This window comes from Aspergillus piperis (genome assembly GCF_003184755.1).
Source record: "Aspergillus piperis CBS 112811 unplaced genomic scaffold BO85scaffold_3, whole genome shotgun sequence".
Taxonomy (NCBI): domain Eukaryota; kingdom Fungi; phylum Ascomycota; class Eurotiomycetes; order Eurotiales; family Aspergillaceae; genus Aspergillus; species Aspergillus piperis.
Genome location: NW_020291593.1, coordinates 202,128 through 219,835, shown reverse-complemented (window position 1 = coordinate 219,835; position 17,708 = coordinate 202,128). Strand labels below are relative to the sequence as shown.

Genomic DNA, 17,708 nt, shown 5'->3' with positions numbered 1-17,708 from the left:
CGCTCTCTCTCTTTTTCCGTCGTTCTCTCAATCCCCTTCTCAGCCCTGCAGCCCTACTCCCTTCTACTCCCGACCTGTACATGGTTCGATCCCGTTCATCGTGCGACCGTCGCTTGACTCGCTTCCATATTGCTGGGGCCTGCCATACGAGATCTCAACCATTCTTTCTCTCTCTCTCTTTCTTTTTTACTCTTGGCCCCCTCGCCTAGCTGCATCTTATTTTGCTTTCCTGTCACGGTGGGCTGAAAGTCAACTGGCAGTTCCTCGGCCCTTAAAAACAAGCATTGGCTGTATCCCGTCGTTCCTTCCTTAACTTGACTTTCAGGATCACTCCTTCCTTCCCATTCCAAACATCTCACTCAACCCGCGCCCTGCCCTTCCTTCCTTCCTTTATTCATTCTTGTCCTCTTGGCTGTTTTCTTGATACCCTATACCTGTCTTTTTTTTTTTCCTCTTTTGCAAATAATCACTACTACTTCCATATCGCCTGCCATTCCCTGTTCTGCTCCATTCCCGATAATTCCGGTATTTTTGGTATTCTACATCTACTCTAACTTCAACCTCAAATAACTACTCCTACTACTACTACGAATAAAATCCCTTCGGCATGGCTCTTCCCGGTAAGCTACTGTCTTTCAATCACTTGACACTTCCATCCAGGCTTCATTGCCTACGATACTCGGGATCTTGTAACTGACATCACCAGCCCATGCCCCTGTCGCGGCCATGAATGGCCATGCGTCCGACCTCAATGCCCAGGTGGACGTAATATGCGGCCCTTTGATTAATTTCAAGAACATGGATGTCAATCCCTCTTCGTCCATTTGGCGTGGAAGTGTCTTGATTGTTACTAAACCGGGTCAGAGCCAGCCACGGCTGCTTTTACGCCAGGCTGGCCCCATTGGGGCCAGTCACGCCGGCAATGGTGCTCGTGCGGGCGACTCTGCTGTGACCGTGGATGGTGTCCGTCTGTACGAGGATCCCCAGAAGGCATTCTGGCGTTTCTCCCTCTCTTTCGCTCTGGAATCCTATGAAGCGCGCTGGGAGTACGCAATTCCGGGATTTACTTATGCGGAGGGCGAAGAAGCACCTTCGTCATGGGACTTCGCGGTTCCTTCTGTAAACCAGTCAATGCGTATGATGTTCCACTCGTGCAATGGCTTCTCCGTTGGTACGGACATGAACGCATGGGTTGGGCCTAACCTCTGGAATGATGTCTTGCGCGTGCACGCGCAGAAACCCTTCCATGTCATGATCGGTGGTGGCGATCAACTCTACAACGATGGAATCCGTGTGGACGGACCACTTAAGGAATGGACTTCCATCTCCAATCCTCATACAAGACGCGCCCACAACTTCGACAACAACCTGCGCGCCAGGTGTGACGAGTACTATTATGCAAACTATGTCCGGTGGTACTCTACTCAGCCATTCAAGGGTGCAAACGGGCGGATCCCACAAATCAATATCTGGGACGACCATGATATCATCGACGGCTTCGGCTCGTACACCGACCATTTCATGCGCTGCTCCGTCTTTCGAGGCATTGGCGGCGTTGCCTTCAAGTATTACTGCCTCTTCCAGCATCACATCGCTCCACCAAAGTCGACCTACACTACCGATGCCCCGCAGACTATGCACGCCGTCAACGGCACCGCCGGCGCGGATCCACGACAGCTTGAGAACACTTTTGTTCTGGACGAACAGCAGGAAGATGACAGCTGGATCATCGGTAAACGTCCAGGACCTTACGTGGAGGAAAGGAGCAGGAATCTGTACATGCGCCTCGGCAAGCGGATTGCCTTCATTGGCGTTGATGCGCGCACCGAGCGCACTCGTCACCAGGTGAACTACCCAGACACGTACGATCTTATTTTCTCTCGGCTTCAGAGCGAAGTGTCAGCAGCAAATGGAGACATCAAACACCTGGTCGTGCTTCTGGGTGTCCCGATTGCTTATCCCCGTCTTGCATGGCTGGAGAACATCCTGAGTTCGCCCATCATTGCCCCGATTCGTCTGCTGAACAAGCGGTTTGGTTTCGCAGGAGGTCTGTTCAATCAGTTTGATGGCCAGGTGGATCTGTTGGACGACCTAGACGATCATTACACAGCCCGGCAACACAAGAAAGAACGACGCATCTTCATTCAGCGTCTACAGGACTTTGCCAAGGCCCATTCAGTACGGGTGACAATTCTGGGTGGTGATGTGCATTTGGCGGCCATCGGAAGGTTCTATTCGAATCCCAGTCTTCGCATCCACAGCGAACACGACCCGCGGTACATGGTCAATGTCATTAGCAGTGCGATCACCAATAAGCCTCCGCCCAAGGCCGTCGCAAATCTCCTCGCGCGGCGAAACAAACTCCATCACATGGATTCGCACACTGATGAAACGCTAATGGACTTCTTTGACCGCCAGCCCGGTGGGCAAGAGAAGAGCGCCTCCTGGAATAAAGTAACGATGCCATCGCGAAACTATGCCTGTATCACCGAGATTGAGACGCCCGAGTCTAATGGCAATGCCGCAACGGCTCAGGACGACATTGCCTCGTTCCCCATTGCCGTGGACGGACACTCTCCCCTCCACAAGGGCGAGAAAAATGCCGGCTCGACTCACCCTGCCGCCGATGGGTTCAGTAGCAGCAGCGACATGTGGGGAGGTCTGGACGTGGCCATCCGGGTGGAAATCAACCCCCAAGATCGGGCCGCAGCAACTGAAGGCTATGCATTCAGCAGTAAGTTCCATGTATGCCGTTTTTCTGGCGTTCGTTCACTGACTCGCGGCACAGTTCCCACGTTGGCTTATGTGCCATCCGAAGCTGACTCTCGGCCCACTTCCCGGGCTCGTTCCCTGCGCCCTCGATCCCTTCGTCCTCCATCTCGCCAGTCAGGGCGCCGTCCCCAAAGTGCAGTCTAATGGTGGACAGACCACTGATTGAGACAGCTGTCTATACCTATGCCGCCCGTTTGGTGCATGAACTTTAGGTGAGGTTCAGTCCGCGTTAGTAGTTGTGCTTCGATTGCAGTATCGTGTTGTGTTCATGTATGATATATCCATTTGCGTGTCATATATTTTCTATTGTTTGAGTACGTAATGCAGTTATCCCATTCTTTCTTCTGAATGCTTCAACTTTTTTTCCTGTCTCTTCAAGCCGTCAAGCAACGTCTATGATTGGTACTTGTCAGGCTTTATCGTTGGCTTTTCACCTTAGCATACTGCTTAGTGTTCTCACCGATTTCATGTACAATGCTACAGGATATTGCCAAGCACTCAAGCTGCGGATAACACCGTCATATTCAGGCTGAGAAATTGACATGTTTGGAATCGCATTCTTCCTTCCTGGCGTATCAGGTCCGGGAATGTGTTGAACAAAAGCGGGTAATTCAATGATTCTGTATCTTCAGGATAACAGTTGAACGGCTACACGTGTTCCTCATGATAGAGTATATTTGGATTGGTGGCGCCACTGAGAGTGATTGCGGACTCTGTCTCCATTTGTGCGACTTGTCAGATCTGTCCAAGTCCACACATCTGGGCCATTTCCACTAACCTGCCAGGATCTATGTCTGCTGCCTTCTATATATTGCATCCACATGCAATGAAGGCCTGGTTCCGCATCGGTTGACCTATTCTGACTGGTGTTCAATGGTTTTTTGATATGCTTGCTCCGAGGCAGCGCACCATGCTGACGCATGTCTCGGTCGCTATGCAAGGGCGCTCAGCCAGAGTGCCGAAACACGATTACCGCCTCCCACCGATAACTTACCAATCTCAACAAGATGTGCGTTTATGGCCTGTTGTGTTACCTAAGACAATGTCACCTCCTATTCAAGCCTGCAAGGGCGTGTGACCGATTCCGGGCTGCTAGATAGCCCAGGGGCAGCGGGCACAATCTTTCATGTATATCCCACAAACGCTTGCCACTCGGTTTAGCTCTGTCATTGATCTAACCGCCTGGGTTAATTCTTGCGATGGATGCGACCAAAGATGACGAGCTGGCGGGGCCTAGCAGCCCTGCCCAGGAAAAAGTCGCACAAATATCAGAACTAGGAGACAAACACGAGCAGGACAGGCTCGAAGGCTCGAGGTACAAGCCGCAATTGCGTCGTAACCGCTCGGTCTTCACTCTTCTTTTCCAGACACTAGCCATTGCCGCGATCCCCTTTGGAGAAGGAGGGCCTCTCCTCGACGCCATCTATGGCGGCGGCCCATTGTCCATATTCGTCGGCTGGATTGTCGTTTGCCTCTTATGCGAGTGTATCGCCCTCTCACTTGCTGAACTCGCGTCTCGATATCCCACCTCAGCTGGGCCGTATTACTGGTCATACCGGGTTGCAGGAAGCTCTAAAGCAGCTGTATCTTTCGTTACCTGTTGGGTTTGGCTGGTTGGCAATTGGACCATCACTCTATCGGTCAACTTCGGGTTTGCATCCATAGCCGCGGCCTCGATCTCAATGTTCCGTCCAGGATGGACGATCACTAGCTGGCAACTTCTGCTGATCTTATACGCTGTCTTATTGGGGGCATTCATTATCTGTACATTCGGTAACCGGTATCTACCTCAGGTGGACATGATCTGCGCACTCTGGACGGTGCTTACAATTCTTGTCATCCTTATTGCGCTCTCCGTGAAGGCGGGTGCCGGCAGGCATAGTGCTGCCTATGCATTAAGTCACTACGACTCCAGCTTGTCGGGATGGTCGGGCTTCTCCTTCTTCATTGGACTTCTCGCGCCCGCATACACGTTCTGTGCCATCGGCATGGTTGCATCCATGGCAGAAGAATGCAACAAGCCAGCCGTGGAAGTACCATGGGCCCTCAGTCTCTGTGTCCCCGTCGGGTGCATAACAGGTCTATTCTTCATCCTCCCCATCTGCTTCACCATTCCCCCTTTGGAAGATGTCATCAATGCCCCTGTTGGCCAAGTCGTGCCATATATTTTCCATGTAGTCATGGACAGTCCCGGCGGCGGCCTTGCTCTCACTGTGCTTGTTTTGATCGTCAATTTCTGCGCTAGCCTCAGCATTACCGTCTGCGCTTCACGAGCCAGTTGGGCGATCGCTCGAGATGACGCTATCCCTCTCTCGCGATTATGGGCGCGCGTACACCCGGACCTTGGCGTACCTGTCTGGTCCTTGACCTTCGGCACCGTCATTCAGATGCTTCTAGGGCTCATTAACCTCGGTAGCAGCGAGGCCTTCACTGCCTTTGTCTCCGCGGGTGTCATCGCTCTCGCAGTCTCGTACGCTATCCCCATTGCACTGAGCCTCCTGAACGGTCGTCGCGAGGTGTCCCAAGCTCCATGGACCTGCGGTCCCATCTTCGGGCCAATCGTCAACGTCATCGCTTTATGTTGGATTGCCTTCGAGCTGGTTCTCTTCAGTATGCCAACCTCGCTGCCTGTCACTCGTGTTTCCATGAATTACGGCTCTGTTGTCGTCGTAGGATTCATGGCCATCTCGGCATTCTGGTACGCCGTGCATGCGCGGACATGTATGTCTTCACCACCCATATTACAAAGTATATTGCAAAGTAATTAACCATATCATAGCTTTCAAGGGACCGCTGGCATCGGTTGAGATGATATGACTTTACAGCTCATTTGTCTAGTCAGTCACAAAACTTTTACGATCTCGATATGTCTAACGGTGGTCACTGTATTTGCTCTGCCTTATTTTCATTACCAACGTACACCTGATACTCTGAGTGTACCTGATTTCTCTGCAAACCTTATGCTTGTTTCAAATGTCGATATGCAAATCCGTACGTGAGGTGAACTGTTCCAAATCGAACTATACATTTATGGTATTCAGTGTAAATCCAGTCGCCCGATTGGGCCGAGTTAAACTGGAAAGTCCATCTTGCGAAAACCGCAACATAATATAGGGCCGTTATAGACGGCGCATATGGATAGTATTATCGATTTGCGAAGGTAATGTCATAGTAATGTTCGGAACTATTCAAGGTAGCATTAGCTCCAGCCTCAGCAAAGTAGATCATCATTATCCATTGGGTACACTTCCACGTATATATATCCGCAGCCGATACAGATACCGTTTACAGCTAACTTACTAGTAACAACGCAATGTATCTCTTTACTGTATCTTACGATACATCGCATTATATATATATAGTCCATAATAAAATTAAGTAGTAGGTGATGACCAGAGCAAAACGTGCGTAAGTTGCCGCACAAGCATCAAAGATTGGTATGTACCAAACTCTAATAGTTTGAATCATCCTGGCAGTCCAGACTTCCAGAGAAATTCAGCATATCTCTACCATAATCAATGCTATAGCCTCTACGGCGACGCGGGAGTCCTTCATTGGGCATGCGACGCGGCGTTGATGGGGCGTTTTCGGATGGTTGTCGTCGACGCACGACCTGGTAGCCCTTGTCGATCTCGATTTCGATGACGCAACGGACTTTTAATGCGCTGACGGCGGGCCAGACGCCTCGCTCTCCTTTGAGAGACCAGTAAGCTAGACGGTCTTTGCTTGGATTCTGGAAGAGCTTGGGGAGGTCCAGGAGGGAGACGTCGGGGACGAGGGTGATATGGGGGCCAGGGATGGTCTCCTCGATGAGGAGCCGTGCAAGAGTGGCTGGAAGGAGGCCCATGTAGTCTAGTTGTCCGAGGCGGTGGTGGAGCTCGGCAGTGAAGAGACGCATTAGAGCTTGGGTGATGCTCCATTGGTCGGTTGGGCGACGGTCCAGTAGGTTTGAGTCTGAGCGCAGGAAGGGGATGAGGTATGGTCGGGCCTGCGACACGATAAAATGGTTGACGTTGAATAGCTCGGCAATCCGGGCTAGCGGTGATTCTTCCTCTTTGTATTGACCTTGACGCCAGGATTGATAGAAGGTTGCATCCCGAGAATGCGGCCAAGGTACGATCGAGCCTGTTTCGTCTTTGCAGTATATTGTGACTGGCTGGTAGAGTGAGTTGTTGGATGCGTTGGAGGCTACAGCGGCGGACCAGATCAACTGTGAAAGGAATTAGACCATAGTCCGTCCAGTGTTGATAGGGGGCAGAGAGAGCGTATGTGTTTCGTCACGTACCACATTCGGTGCAGTCAAGTAGTTCAGCAAATTCGGGGTAGCGTTTTTATTTGATGTGGCAACCGTGATATTGAGTATGCGCTTGGACCGGGCATATGCTTCTTCGAAAGTGAGATCACCGAGATTGGCGCGCACGCATTCTTCCAGCACCTCCGCATCAAGGAAGTAGCCTTTCTGGATGAATCGATTGACTCGCCGCAAGAGTGTCCCCAGCCAACTGTCTCCGAGATTAGTGGGCAACCACCAACTCTCTTCTTCTGGCCGCTTCATCCGCCGCCTACGATCAAAGGCGCTTAGATCGATGGCACCGCTGTCCAGGAAGGTGAGCAGCTCATCTTCGCTATGGATACCCACCAATGCTGCAATGAGCGCCCCCATCCCTGTCCCGGTGATGATCCTTGGCAGGAGGCCACGCAAATGGAGAGCCTTCACCACACCGAGGTGACAGAGTCCGAACATGGAACCGCCCTGTAATAGTAGGGTCGTTCTCCCGAAGGCCTGCCGAGTATCGTGCAGAAGCTCAAGCTTTGCCTGCGACGAGAATCCGCTGTCGTGGATCGGAGCCGTCTGTAGAGCGGTGACCTGTTGAATCGAGAGCGCGACTTGTGTGATATAGTCATCTATGAGAAGCTTGGTGCCGGCGTAGGCATGCAGAAACATCTTAGGTGAGGTGATGTTGCCCAGATTACGGAGTAACCCGGAGCGAAGCAGGTTCGCAAGGGTCAGGATATCCTCATCCTCGCGAGCGCTCATAAGAGCCTCCAGTCGACCCAGGATCAGTCGGTAGTCATAATGCCGGCTTGTAGGATTCTGACGCCTAAACAGGAGAGTCAGGAAAGGACAGGGATTGGAGATGCTTTGGACGCCGGAGTAGTTATTCGGCAGGAAGGGAGAGTCTGCTCACCAGAGATCCATGCTGAGGAGCTCATCAAGCTCGAAAGCAGCCTCTTCCCATTCCTCAAAGGTGGATGCTGTCCTCAGAACATGTTGCAGTCGCTTCCGGGGAGACTTTGATCTCCACCAGGACAGTAATCGCTTAAGATGGAGAGCTGCGTTAGCTACCTGCCCAGCACCAGTTGAACTAGCTTGTAGCATTCATCCACATCCACGGCAGGGCGGGACTGCAGGGGACAACGTACTTCTTTCCAGAAGAAGGCGACGTCGAGTATCATATTTAGGACAGCGAAGAATATTCGGCAGATGGTCGTCCAGGACCCCATTGCGACTGGAAAGAAATAACCGGGCTTTTTTTGACTCGGCGGGGAATCAAGAACAGCGTTGGCACATGGCGAGGGGAAGCGACATTCACATGCTTGACGCGGTCAGCAGGGTCTGGACAAGCAGGGAAAGCCACCAAGCATGTGGAGGGGAGGGAATAATGTCATATAAATAAGAAGCCTGGAAAATCAGAAAACCTCATGGGTATACGACGAGAGGTGGTGCGGAGAAAAGTGGTGAGGGGAAAAAGGCAGGCTGGAAGACAATGAAGAGGAAAGAGGAAAGTGGAAGACGATGATGACATACACAAAGATGGGGGAAGGGCCTCCCCCGCAAACCATTGAAAATACATGGAAATCACTCCCATGATCTATATACTATTATGATAATCAAACTTACCTCGACTCATTCTGATCACTCGACTACGCAGCAAATCCATGGCAGGGGAATCCGTCTAAAAAGTCGATAAGGAACAGAAAAGAGGATATTTGGATTGCTCAGTAAAAGCCGACCGGTAATTTTTGTCTACACACCACGCACACACTTCTCTTTCTCTCTCCCAACGGAGGTACAAGGAGTCATCCCGATCCGTAAACACGTCAAGGGGGGGGGCATTTGAATTCCATGATTTTGGTTTTAAATTCCGCGTTGCTTCCCTATGCAAGTAGGCGAAAAAAAGAGATTCTCCAGACATCCGTCACTACCCACCAAGGCGGACAACCACCGTTTACTCCTCGACAATGTTACCCCGCTCCGACACGTACAGACCGTCAAGGAACTGTGCAAAGAAATCATCATGTCAGTCATCAATCGAGATAATCGAAAGTTATCTGGTTGGTATTCTTCTTACCTTACGGATATCCTTGTTGCGGACACGGCAGATCTGCTGGATGTCGGCAGCACTCTGGGAGACACCCTCCAGGGAGTTACCGGAGATCTGGAGCTCATCCTTAACGTTGGGGGAGGTGATGACCTCAACGCCAGGCTGGGCGGTCACACGGCGGACGTACTTCTCACCCAAGAAGTTTCTGTAAAACGCAATACCCATCAGCAAAATGTTCTTTCCTCCAAAAACATGACAATTTGACCCAAGCACTGGTAGGAAGCAGCTGGAACCCCGAACGGGAAAAGACTTAAAAAAATCCTTTGGTCGGATCCCGGCTCATCCCCCCAGTCTTCGATGTGCGTGCGAGTAGATTGAGTTCGGCATACCTGATCTCAACGTCGTGCAGGCCGGTCTCGGGGTTCTTCTCAATGTTGACGTTGATGGGAAAGTGAGCGTAGACGTAGCGCATCTTGTACTTGAAGCCCTTGGTGACACCGATGATCAGGTTGTTGATGAGGGTGCGGACGGTACGAAGGGAGGCCATTCCCTTGCGGACACCGTGGTGCATCTCAATGGAGATGACATTCTTCTCGGGGCGGCCGAAGGTGACGGCAATGTGGGAGAGGTCCTTGACGAGCTTGCCTGTAAGGGGGGAAAAAAGGGTTCATGTCAGTGTCGCTGTAAACAGACGGATGGGGCACATGGCTCGAGCCGTAGGCCACAAAACGCCATGTAGAACAAATTGGTCGAAATTGTTCCAAAGGGCCGGGTCGTGGTGGGTTGTTGGAGAATTTGCATACCTCGGGGTCCCTCAACGGTCACAATGCGCGAGCGAATGTGAACCTTCACTGTATGAGGAGATTCGAATCAGTCCCATGTCCTTTTTATCATATCACGCAAAACTGAGATCGCAAGAATCGATCGCGGGGACAGGCATTCAGTGTAGCATCTCTCTTTCTTTTTTTTTTCTCTTCCTTCCCCTAGCAATTGCCGGTTTGTGACTGGCGCAGCGCTATCCTCAACCTCCCTTCCCAAATCCTCGATGCCATGCCTGTCCCTCCGTCCAGACCCTCCTCCGCGTTCACACAGCGAACAGAGCGACAAGGATCGGGGGAATAAATCGAAGCTCACCATTCTCGGGGATAGGCAGCCGTTCCTCGGAGTAAATGTACCGCATCTTGACTGCGTGGGCTGTGGTGTGTCCGCGAGGGAATTGTCGATATCGTCGAGCGGTCGGTCGTCAAAAGGATCGAAATTCGACAAGGCAAACCGCAGTCGAGGAGTGGTGGAGCGAAAATCACGGGTTGTGCGTCGCTTACGGCCCAATCCGGATTAGTCCTCTTGTCCGCCTAGGGCTGCCCGTTTTGGGTCTAGTCCCGACCCGTCTTTTGGTTCATGGTATTTTTCACGGGCAGAAAGATAATAATTAGCCTAACAATTATAATAATGAATGGCAATAATCATATAATGAATAATTATACCCATCTTTCTCTTTTGTACTCCAAGTTATCAATCATTTGTCCTAATAAATGCTGCCAAATGAGAAGTTCTTCCTTCGCTTCATGCTTGCTCCCCACGCATTACGGGCAGCTGGCAATGTTCTCATCTCTCAAGGCTATTTAGACTCCATACTACACAAGCCAATTATTAGAAGTTTTTATTATATAAAAGATCGTGGTGTCAATTATTACTAGTATGCTTCGTATGAAAATATCGCCTGTTTACCCACCCCTACTATGTACTTAGAATACATAAAACCCTTCACCCACTAGGGAAAATACCTCCCATATTATGTTGTACAAATCCGTAGTGCTTGGGAACCATCCAGCCAGCCCATTTGGATGCCAATGGAGACCATGGTTTCAGTGCCTGGCCTGCTGGTTCGAAAACAGAAACCCCATTGCTTCTGTCAATCCGGCCATACTAGGCATTTATCTCTTTGCTGCCTTCCTAGTGGCTTCATTCTTTACGATGGACCTCCTGGACCCACTTACCCCCCAAGCTTCTCAATGTTGAAGCCAATTCGTCCTTTTGATCCAGAGCCGTCACATCATCCCCTCCTCCAATGCTTTTCCCGTTGACCAACACGTTCGGGACAGTGCGACGCCCGGTATTTTCTCCCAGCAACGCCTGCAGCGGTCGACCCAACTCATGCTTATCAAGCTCCACCACAAAAGGTGCAGGAACAATTGAGTATTTGTCCAAGAGGATAGACTTCGCCTTGGCGCTATACGGACAGTAGGATTTGGAGAATACAATGACTGGAGACAGCAGTACATAGGTTAGCAAACTTTCTTAAACACCAGGAGGAAGGTCTCCCGTAGTAGGAAAGGAAACAGAAAGACTGCGTACTTGGTGCCCGCTTCAATATTCCATTCAGCTCGGCCACGGCGGCCGCATGATCATCTGTCTCCGGTTTCTGCTCTTGCAGCTGTTCCGACGTCTCTTTCTCCGGATCATTTCGATTCTTAGGTACTGTCATCTTGGTTCTGCCTGCAATCGGGATCTCTTCTACTTCGTCCGCATCATTGTTGGCCTTGGGGATCGCCGGTTCTTCCCTATCGTTGTCCATGGCAGGCTTCGTCTCTTCCTTGATAGGGTTCTGTTTGGGCTGGTCCTTCTGTGGGGGTATGTTGGCTGCTGTTCCGGCTTCCTTTGCCTGCTTTTGAGCCTCCATCGCCGCCACGGTTGATCGGTAGAATTGTTGGTTCTGAACACTCCGGGCTTCACTCTATTATGGAATTCATGCATCGCATTAGCCATTGTAACGTTGAACCTCCGTATGGTCACGATGCCATGGAGTATATTACCGAATAGTAGAAAGTCATGATGATTATGACCACCACAGCGATGGCCAGAAGCCGAATGCGCCGCTGCGAAAGCATCTTGACAAATGCGCGACACCACGTCCAAACAGGAACAAGGCAGGAAGGAAAAGAGAGAAGGGGGTGGGTGATTCGGGCGAGAAATGTAGAACTCTCTCCCTCTTTTTCTCTCTCACGATGCCGATACTGAGTAATTGCTATACGTCACAAGGATTCCGAGCCAGTGGCAGCTATGCGCATGCGTTCGCGTGGTTCAAGAGTAGGCTGGTTGAGCCGACAGGTCATAGGCGCAGCTCCAATTCCAAGAATAGCTGGACATTGGGCGAGCAGACAACCACGAAGCCTCTGCAAAGCTCGAGATTTGGTATCAGATGAAGATAATGAATATGAGAATGACACCTTCAAGAATAATAATAATACAATAGATTAGACCCCCAGGATAAGGATGGAGGGGAAGTAGATGACGGATGGGGGGAAACTTTGGGGGAGGTTTACTTTACGGGGGGAGAACAAGGCAAGGATTCCGATTCATGAGAGCAAGTGGGGCAGAAACAGCTAGTCGGGGTTGGCCCGCCCTTCATTTAGTTAACTACTTACTACTGCTACGTAGTAGTCCTGTCAACATCTACAACATAGCATAACTATCTATAGCCTAACTACTGACGCCTAGACAGTTTGGCTAATTTACTCCTTCCCATCTCTTGCACTGACACAAACATTGATTATGCATTATATTAGCAGGTATCTCTATGTATGCTATGATCGGGGTATGGAGCTAATAAAGGGGATGGTATCATGATCAAAAACACGAAAAAGCAAAGGAAAAAACAAGAACAAGGGCATCAAGTCTTGCTAGCGGCACGCCCTAGATAGACACACATGTGGAGGAACAACAGCCGCAGCAAAGCACCGCAGAACCTGCAGCGGTTAGGGTTGACCCATTCTAGACTCCATCCAGTAAACGGGGGTCTTCACCGGCTTTCTCTTCCTCCTCCTTATATGAGCAACAAATTGCATGCACCGCATAACCTTCATCACGCTTGAACTGCAATACCTGAACGTGTTCCAACGGTAGCTCTGCGCTTGCCCTGGACCACGATCATCCAATCTTCCCATTCCTTGGCAATCTCCATGAGCACATTGCCCATCACTGCCGCCGAGGCCATCAGCCCATGACCCTCTCCTTCCAGCACGCGAACCTCACATCGTCGCATCATTTGCCCCAGCCATCGGACATTGTCAACCGGGACACGGGTGTCCCGGCTGCCATGGTGGATGACAACGTTGCGGGTGATATCCACATATCGGAAGCCAATGGGCTGACGACGTTCCAAGCAGACCAGCAGATCTACCGCCGGGTTTGCATTTGTAGTCGCTAGCTCCCAAATCTTATGTGTAAGTCGGTTATCGTAATCGGTCTGGCGTTCCCGTTCTTGCGTCGTGGAAAGTAAGGCCTGACTTGCTGTGGGGTCAGCCTTCGGGTATCCCTCGGCAGCAGAGAAATCAGATGCCTTCAGTCCCTCAAGGGCCTTCAAATCTGCCCCTTGCTGGGAGATCTTGGATGGGAGCCGTTGCGTGCTCTTGGCTTCAGCGCCGGTGGGACTGGAGCTATCCTTGAGCAGCCCTTTCCGTTTAGCCCGGCGCGGAGACTTTGGGAGGCTAGAGGTCAGGCTTGCACTGGTTGCAGTCATGAAGCTTGAATTGGCCACCTTGAGAATGGACGTCGGTAGGGCTCGGAGAATTCGCTGGGAGTACGGGACGGCATTCGTGGGGACCGGAGCCTTTTGCGAGCCAATGCTAGACAGCTGAGAAGGTGGAATCCAGGGTGCTAACAAATGAATGCGGCCCCGGATATGCTGTGGGATCCGAAGCGCAGTAGCCAACGCATAGATAGCACCCGCAGAGTGCGCCATGATTGAAAACTTGGTAACTTTGAGGTGGTTGCACACAATGGCGACATCATCTGGGATACAATCATTAGTAAGGACAAGGCAACAACCAAACTGGAGGATACTCACCAGGCCAACTGAGGGGAGTTCCCACCTCGTCGACGTAGGGGCCGCTTTCTCCCACACCGGGGCGATCCAATGTAATGAGCCGCAGGCGCAGTGATCGTGCCAGCTCATCGTAAAACGCCATCAGATATCTGGTGAGGCCCATTCCAAGACAGCAAAGTACCACATATCCCTTAGGATCTCCAACCTCGGAGAACGCTATGGTACGGCCTGATGTAGGATGTGACACCTTCTGGGTAAGTTTCGGGGAAGATATGTAGTCGTAGACCGCAAGATCAATGGAATCGGCACTTGCGGGGCGTTCCTCCCCACTCGAGACACCAACGGGAGTAGCAGAGCCGGATGGGGAGCGCTTATGGGTAAAGGCTGAGGTCGATTGTTCCAAAGGACCACGGTAACGAGCAAGCTGATCAGATCTCTCCAGAGACGGTGGCGGGTTACTGATTGACTTCGAGGCCAGCGAAGAGCGGCTCTTGCCCGTCATGACTGCTGGGGCCGGCGCACTCTCGTCGAAGCCACCATTTGCTTGGCGGACGATCTGCCTATGCTCCATCGTTCCGCTGCTGGCACTAGCATTCTGCATCTCCCGGGCAGATGCGACGGCGGGGGCAGGCTTAGAAGGCTTCTCCGGGGTATCATCTATTTCTAGTTCGCTCTTGATCTTTTGTTGCTGGTCTTTCAATTCTTGTATTCGCTTCGTTACCTGTTCGGCTTCGTTGCCCACGCCCGATACCGCACTGTCCACTTTCATCTCTCTGCTACTGGTTGAAGAGTACCGGCTATGACGGGTGGATCTGCGGTGCTTTGGGCTGGAAGAAAAGCTATGGCGCAACGAAGACTCGCGAGCAGGAATAACACGTCCGCTACCAATACCGCCAGGTGTACTCGGCGCACTCTCGCGAGCGCTTTGCAACGAATGGCGTTCCTTACTGGAGGGCCTGCTGAATGTCGGTTCCCTGCTGGGCTCGGTGGCTGCACGCACTGGGCGTGTCTCCTCCACGACGTCAGCCATAGAACACAACGAACGTATACTAGCACGACTGCGCGGTATATTGTGTCTCAGGCCGTCGTTGTAGCTACACGTTTTGCGTAGCCGTTCGGTATTCCTGTCCTTATCACTGCAAAATTCTCGAGATGGCCTCTTGAGGAGGCCAAACTGATTTCTCAGGCTCTTCCTAGAGCCCGAAGAAGCCACACTATTTGCTGTCGACACTCGTGGGCCCGGTTCCGTGGTGATAGTACCAAACGCAGTATCTTCATACGCTGCCTTGGATGACGTGTATGAGCCCCTAGATGTCGGTCTTCCTGGAGACAAGGGCGGATCGAAAGTCGCTTTGTGTTTGGGGGATGGAGGCGCCCGTGCCATGCGAATGATAGGAGGAGCCGCCGCATCATCTGGATGCAGAAAGGGAGTCTGCAATGCCTCCTCAGACGCCTGCCGCGTCCGGTTCCTCACTGAAAGATCATGCTCGCTGGGTTGCCGTTGGTCAAGACTGGGAGGTTGACATGGGGGAATGTACACTGGCGCACAAGGATTCGTCTCCGTATCAATGCGCGGGATGTTGTCGAAATGCGACTGGAGAGGCACCGAGATTGTTGAAAGCGAGGAAATCAGAGAGGAAATGACTTCGGGAGACGCCGGGTCAACCGCCGTTGCTGAAGGGTCACTAAGCTGCGTGCGCGAAGGGATGGACCTGTGATGCCGGGGAAGCGAAGGGGGGGAGTGAAAAGGGGCATCATCAGACTTTGACGCCAGAGGATCCTCGGCGCGATTCATGGTTGCCATTGACAAGGAATATGACGGTCTAGAAACGTTCCCCCGGGCCAGGATCAGGAGACAGTTACCGACGATATATGCGGTCGAGCGTAGTGCGCGCTTGCATGATCCAGTGAGAACGCAAGATAGCGTATGCAAGCTCGGTAGCTTAACGGCAAGAATCAATAGACTGCGGGCGCTTGGCGCATGTGCCACTTAGAATCCAGGCTGGAAGATCCAGGGCGGCCCTATGGAGCCCCTGCAGGTTGCAAAAGCAAGCCCCCTTGCCGAACGGTGATTGTCTAGAAGCAAGACCTTAACGAGGAGGGTGGGAGAAGAAGGGGGGTGGAGTTTGTTGGAACTGCCGATCCGAGAGAGGGGGGGAGGAGGCGACTGGAAGGTTGTTTTGGTTGGGAGTTAGTATAGCGCAATTGCGCGCGAAGAGTGAAAGAGAAAAAGATTGGTGGAAGGGAGCGGATAAGATAAATATTATTTGCATTAGATCATAAGAGGAAAAGGGGAAGAAGCTAAGTAAGTGGAGGAAAATGGACGGACGGAGGTACGATCGATAAAGGGAAATAAATGTACGGAGTACCAAAAAAAGAAAAAGTATTTAGTTCAGAGAAAGGAGGGGCAGAGGAAAGCCGAAGGATGGATGGATGGAAGGAAGGAAAGAAAGTGAAGATTGTAAGGAGACAAAAAAGAAAGAAAGGGAGAAAAAGAGAGAGAGAAAGAGATCAATTCAATTGATCCTCAAAGCCACAGATAGGAAAAGAAGCTGGCCATTAGATAGTAGGTAGGTAGTAGTACTTCGTAGATGCTTACTGCAACCTCTCCCACCCTCTCTCATCCACAAGCAGAACACAGCTTCTCTTCTATGCCTATTACCCTCACCTGATGGATGCTTTTGCGAGACGGCACGCCAGGAACAAGGAGAGAGAGAGAGAGAGAGGGAAAGATTAATTAGTGGACTCCCTTCCAAAAGAAATTCGAGGGAGGATCTCTGCCCTGTCATTTGTCTGACCAAGTCCCCGCCCGTATTTAGTGTCCCTGCAGGGCCTCCACTCCTCGATTTCAATTGAACGCGCCATTTCATCCTCCGCACAGTTCGCAGATCCAAATTTCATGGGTGTGTGTATACAAAAGTTTCTAGTCCAGCATTGGACAGATATGCCCTGCTAGCTAGGGGCACATGACTGCCTCCTCAAGAATGAGATCAGCCTTTTGTTTCAGATTGCAACATGGTAATTCTGTTTACTAGTCAGTTGGGAGACATGACCCTTAGATCTTTGCCAGCAGGAGATGAGGATGATGATGATAATGATGATGATGATCTTGATGACGATAAATGTCCCACCTTGCTCACTTATACTTAGTATTTGTGTTAATTAACTCATGGGTTAAGTAGTAGTGGCTTGCTTTCGTGCTAGCTTTGGTTCTGTCCACGGAAGCGAATTGGCGAGGAGCTGGATGGACTCGATGGAGAGGCTCCCCCGTCGTCCAATTCCCCACCGGACCACAGGCTGGCTGAGATCGAAATGAGGGTCGATGCTGGTTCTGGAGCCGGGACCTTGGAACGGAGATTTCCGTCCTCCTGAGTCCCTTGCCATCATGTGTGGCTTGTAGACTGCACAGACGATCATCCATTCGGTAACGATATGCAAGGTCGTTAGACACTCCCCCTCCATGAGCTGGATCATGGACCTTGTGCATTCGGGCTGCATGTTATTGCGTCATGATATGGATGACAAGCTCAAGGCAGCAAATTCTACCTGCCCATCTGAAGGGGGTTCAAGTCAATTATTAGCCATATTGCAGTGCACCCCAAGGGTGGACGGTGACTTGGACTGTAAAGTTGATTTTCACAAACATCCGCAAGGTCCAGTGGATCCACCAAAAAGACAGATGCCCGACCTAATGATTAACTTGAGGGGCTCGAGGTTTCGTCAGAATATGCCTGACTCGGGTGCCAAATGCACAGATGCTATAATGATCATATCTCTTGAGTCTG

General features: G+C 51.3%; 6 protein-coding genes across 6 annotated transcripts; 2 read left to right on the top strand and 4 right to left on the bottom strand.

Moving 5' to 3' along the window:
* The first annotated feature begins 460 nt into the window (after positions 1-460).
* Positions 461-3,175, top strand: BO85DRAFT_178954 (uncharacterized protein). The gene is made up of 3 exons (XM_025654338.1): positions 461-620; positions 707-2,734; positions 2,789-3,175. Exons 1-3 carry the CDS (start codon positions 608-610, stop codon positions 2,914-2,916), a joined length of 2,169 nt encoding a protein of 722 aa, XP_025518742.1. The 5' UTR covers positions 461-607; the 3' UTR covers positions 2,917-3,175.
* Positions 3,176-3,971: 796 nt separating this feature from the next.
* Positions 3,972-5,589, top strand: BO85DRAFT_435158 (putative amino acid permease; the record flags this gene model as incomplete). The annotated part of the gene is made up of 2 exons (XM_025658505.1): positions 3,972-5,493; positions 5,552-5,589. The coding sequence occupies 2 exons, from the start codon at positions 3,972-3,974 to the stop codon at positions 5,587-5,589; spliced, it is 1,560 nt and encodes a 519-aa protein (XP_025518741.1).
* Positions 5,590-6,223: 634 nt separating this feature from the next.
* BO85DRAFT_435157 (triacylglycerol lipase family protein) lies at positions 6,224-8,277 on the bottom strand (the record flags this gene model as incomplete). The annotated part of the gene is made up of 4 exons (XM_025658504.1): positions 6,224-6,982; positions 7,058-7,874; positions 7,962-8,119; positions 8,197-8,277. 4 exons carry the CDS (start codon positions 8,275-8,277, stop codon positions 6,224-6,226), a joined length of 1,815 nt encoding a protein of 604 aa, XP_025518740.1.
* A 576-nt stretch (positions 8,278-8,853) lies between these two features.
* Positions 8,854-10,296, bottom strand: BO85DRAFT_445972 (60S ribosomal protein uL6). The gene is made up of 5 exons (XM_025659389.1): positions 10,233-10,296; positions 9,902-9,949; positions 9,488-9,743; positions 9,126-9,303; positions 8,854-9,053 (listed from the first exon to the last, which is right to left on the bottom strand). The coding sequence occupies exons 1-5, from the start codon at positions 10,276-10,278 to the stop codon at positions 9,003-9,005; spliced, it is 579 nt and encodes a 192-aa protein (XP_025518739.1). The 5' UTR covers positions 10,279-10,296; the 3' UTR covers positions 8,854-9,002.
* Positions 10,297-10,758: 462 nt separating this feature from the next.
* BO85DRAFT_445970 (glutaredoxin) lies at positions 10,759-12,424 on the bottom strand. Its single transcript, XM_025659388.1, has 3 exons — positions 11,912-12,424; positions 11,454-11,832; positions 10,759-11,362 (listed from the first exon to the last, which is right to left on the bottom strand). Exons 1-3 carry the CDS (start codon positions 11,984-11,986, stop codon positions 11,061-11,063), a joined length of 756 nt encoding a protein of 251 aa, XP_025518738.1. The 5' UTR covers positions 11,987-12,424; the 3' UTR covers positions 10,759-11,060.
* A 536-nt stretch (positions 12,425-12,960) lies between these two features.
* Positions 12,961-15,718, bottom strand: BO85DRAFT_484576 (hydrolase, alpha/beta fold family protein; the record flags this gene model as incomplete). The annotated part of the gene is made up of 2 exons (XM_025663246.1): positions 12,961-13,889; positions 13,945-15,718. 2 exons carry the CDS (start codon positions 15,716-15,718, stop codon positions 12,961-12,963), a joined length of 2,703 nt encoding a protein of 900 aa, XP_025518737.1.
* Between the last annotated feature and the right edge of the window lie 1,990 nt (positions 15,719-17,708).

Coding starts and splice junctions, on each gene's coding strand:
- BO85DRAFT_445970 (XM_025659388.1), bottom strand. CDS start 11,986: ATGCTTTCGCAGCGGCGCATTCGGCTTCTGGCCATCGCTGTGGTGGTC. Junction 11,833..11,911: donor TCATGACTTTCTACTATTCG/GTAATATACTCC, acceptor ATTCCATAATAG/AGTGAAGCCCGGAGTGTTCA. Junction 11,363..11,453: donor AATATTGAAGCGGGCACCAA/GTACGCAGTCTT, acceptor TGCTGTCTCCAG/TCATTGTATTCTCCAAATCC.
- BO85DRAFT_178954 (XM_025654338.1), top strand. Junction 2,735..2,788: donor TGAAGGCTATGCATTCAGCA/GTAAGTTCCATG, acceptor CTCGCGGCACAG/TTCCCACGTTGGCTTATGTG.
- BO85DRAFT_445972 (XM_025659389.1), bottom strand. CDS start 10,278: ATGCGGTACATTTACTCCGAGGAACGGCTGCCTATCCCCGAGAATG. Junction 9,744..9,901: donor GACCGTTGAGGGACCCCGAG/GTATGCAAATTC, acceptor CCCCCCTTACAG/GCAAGCTCGTCAAGGACCTC. Junction 9,304..9,487: donor CTGCACGACGTTGAGATCAG/GTATGCCGAACT, acceptor TGCGTTTTACAG/AAACTTCTTGGGTGAGAAGT.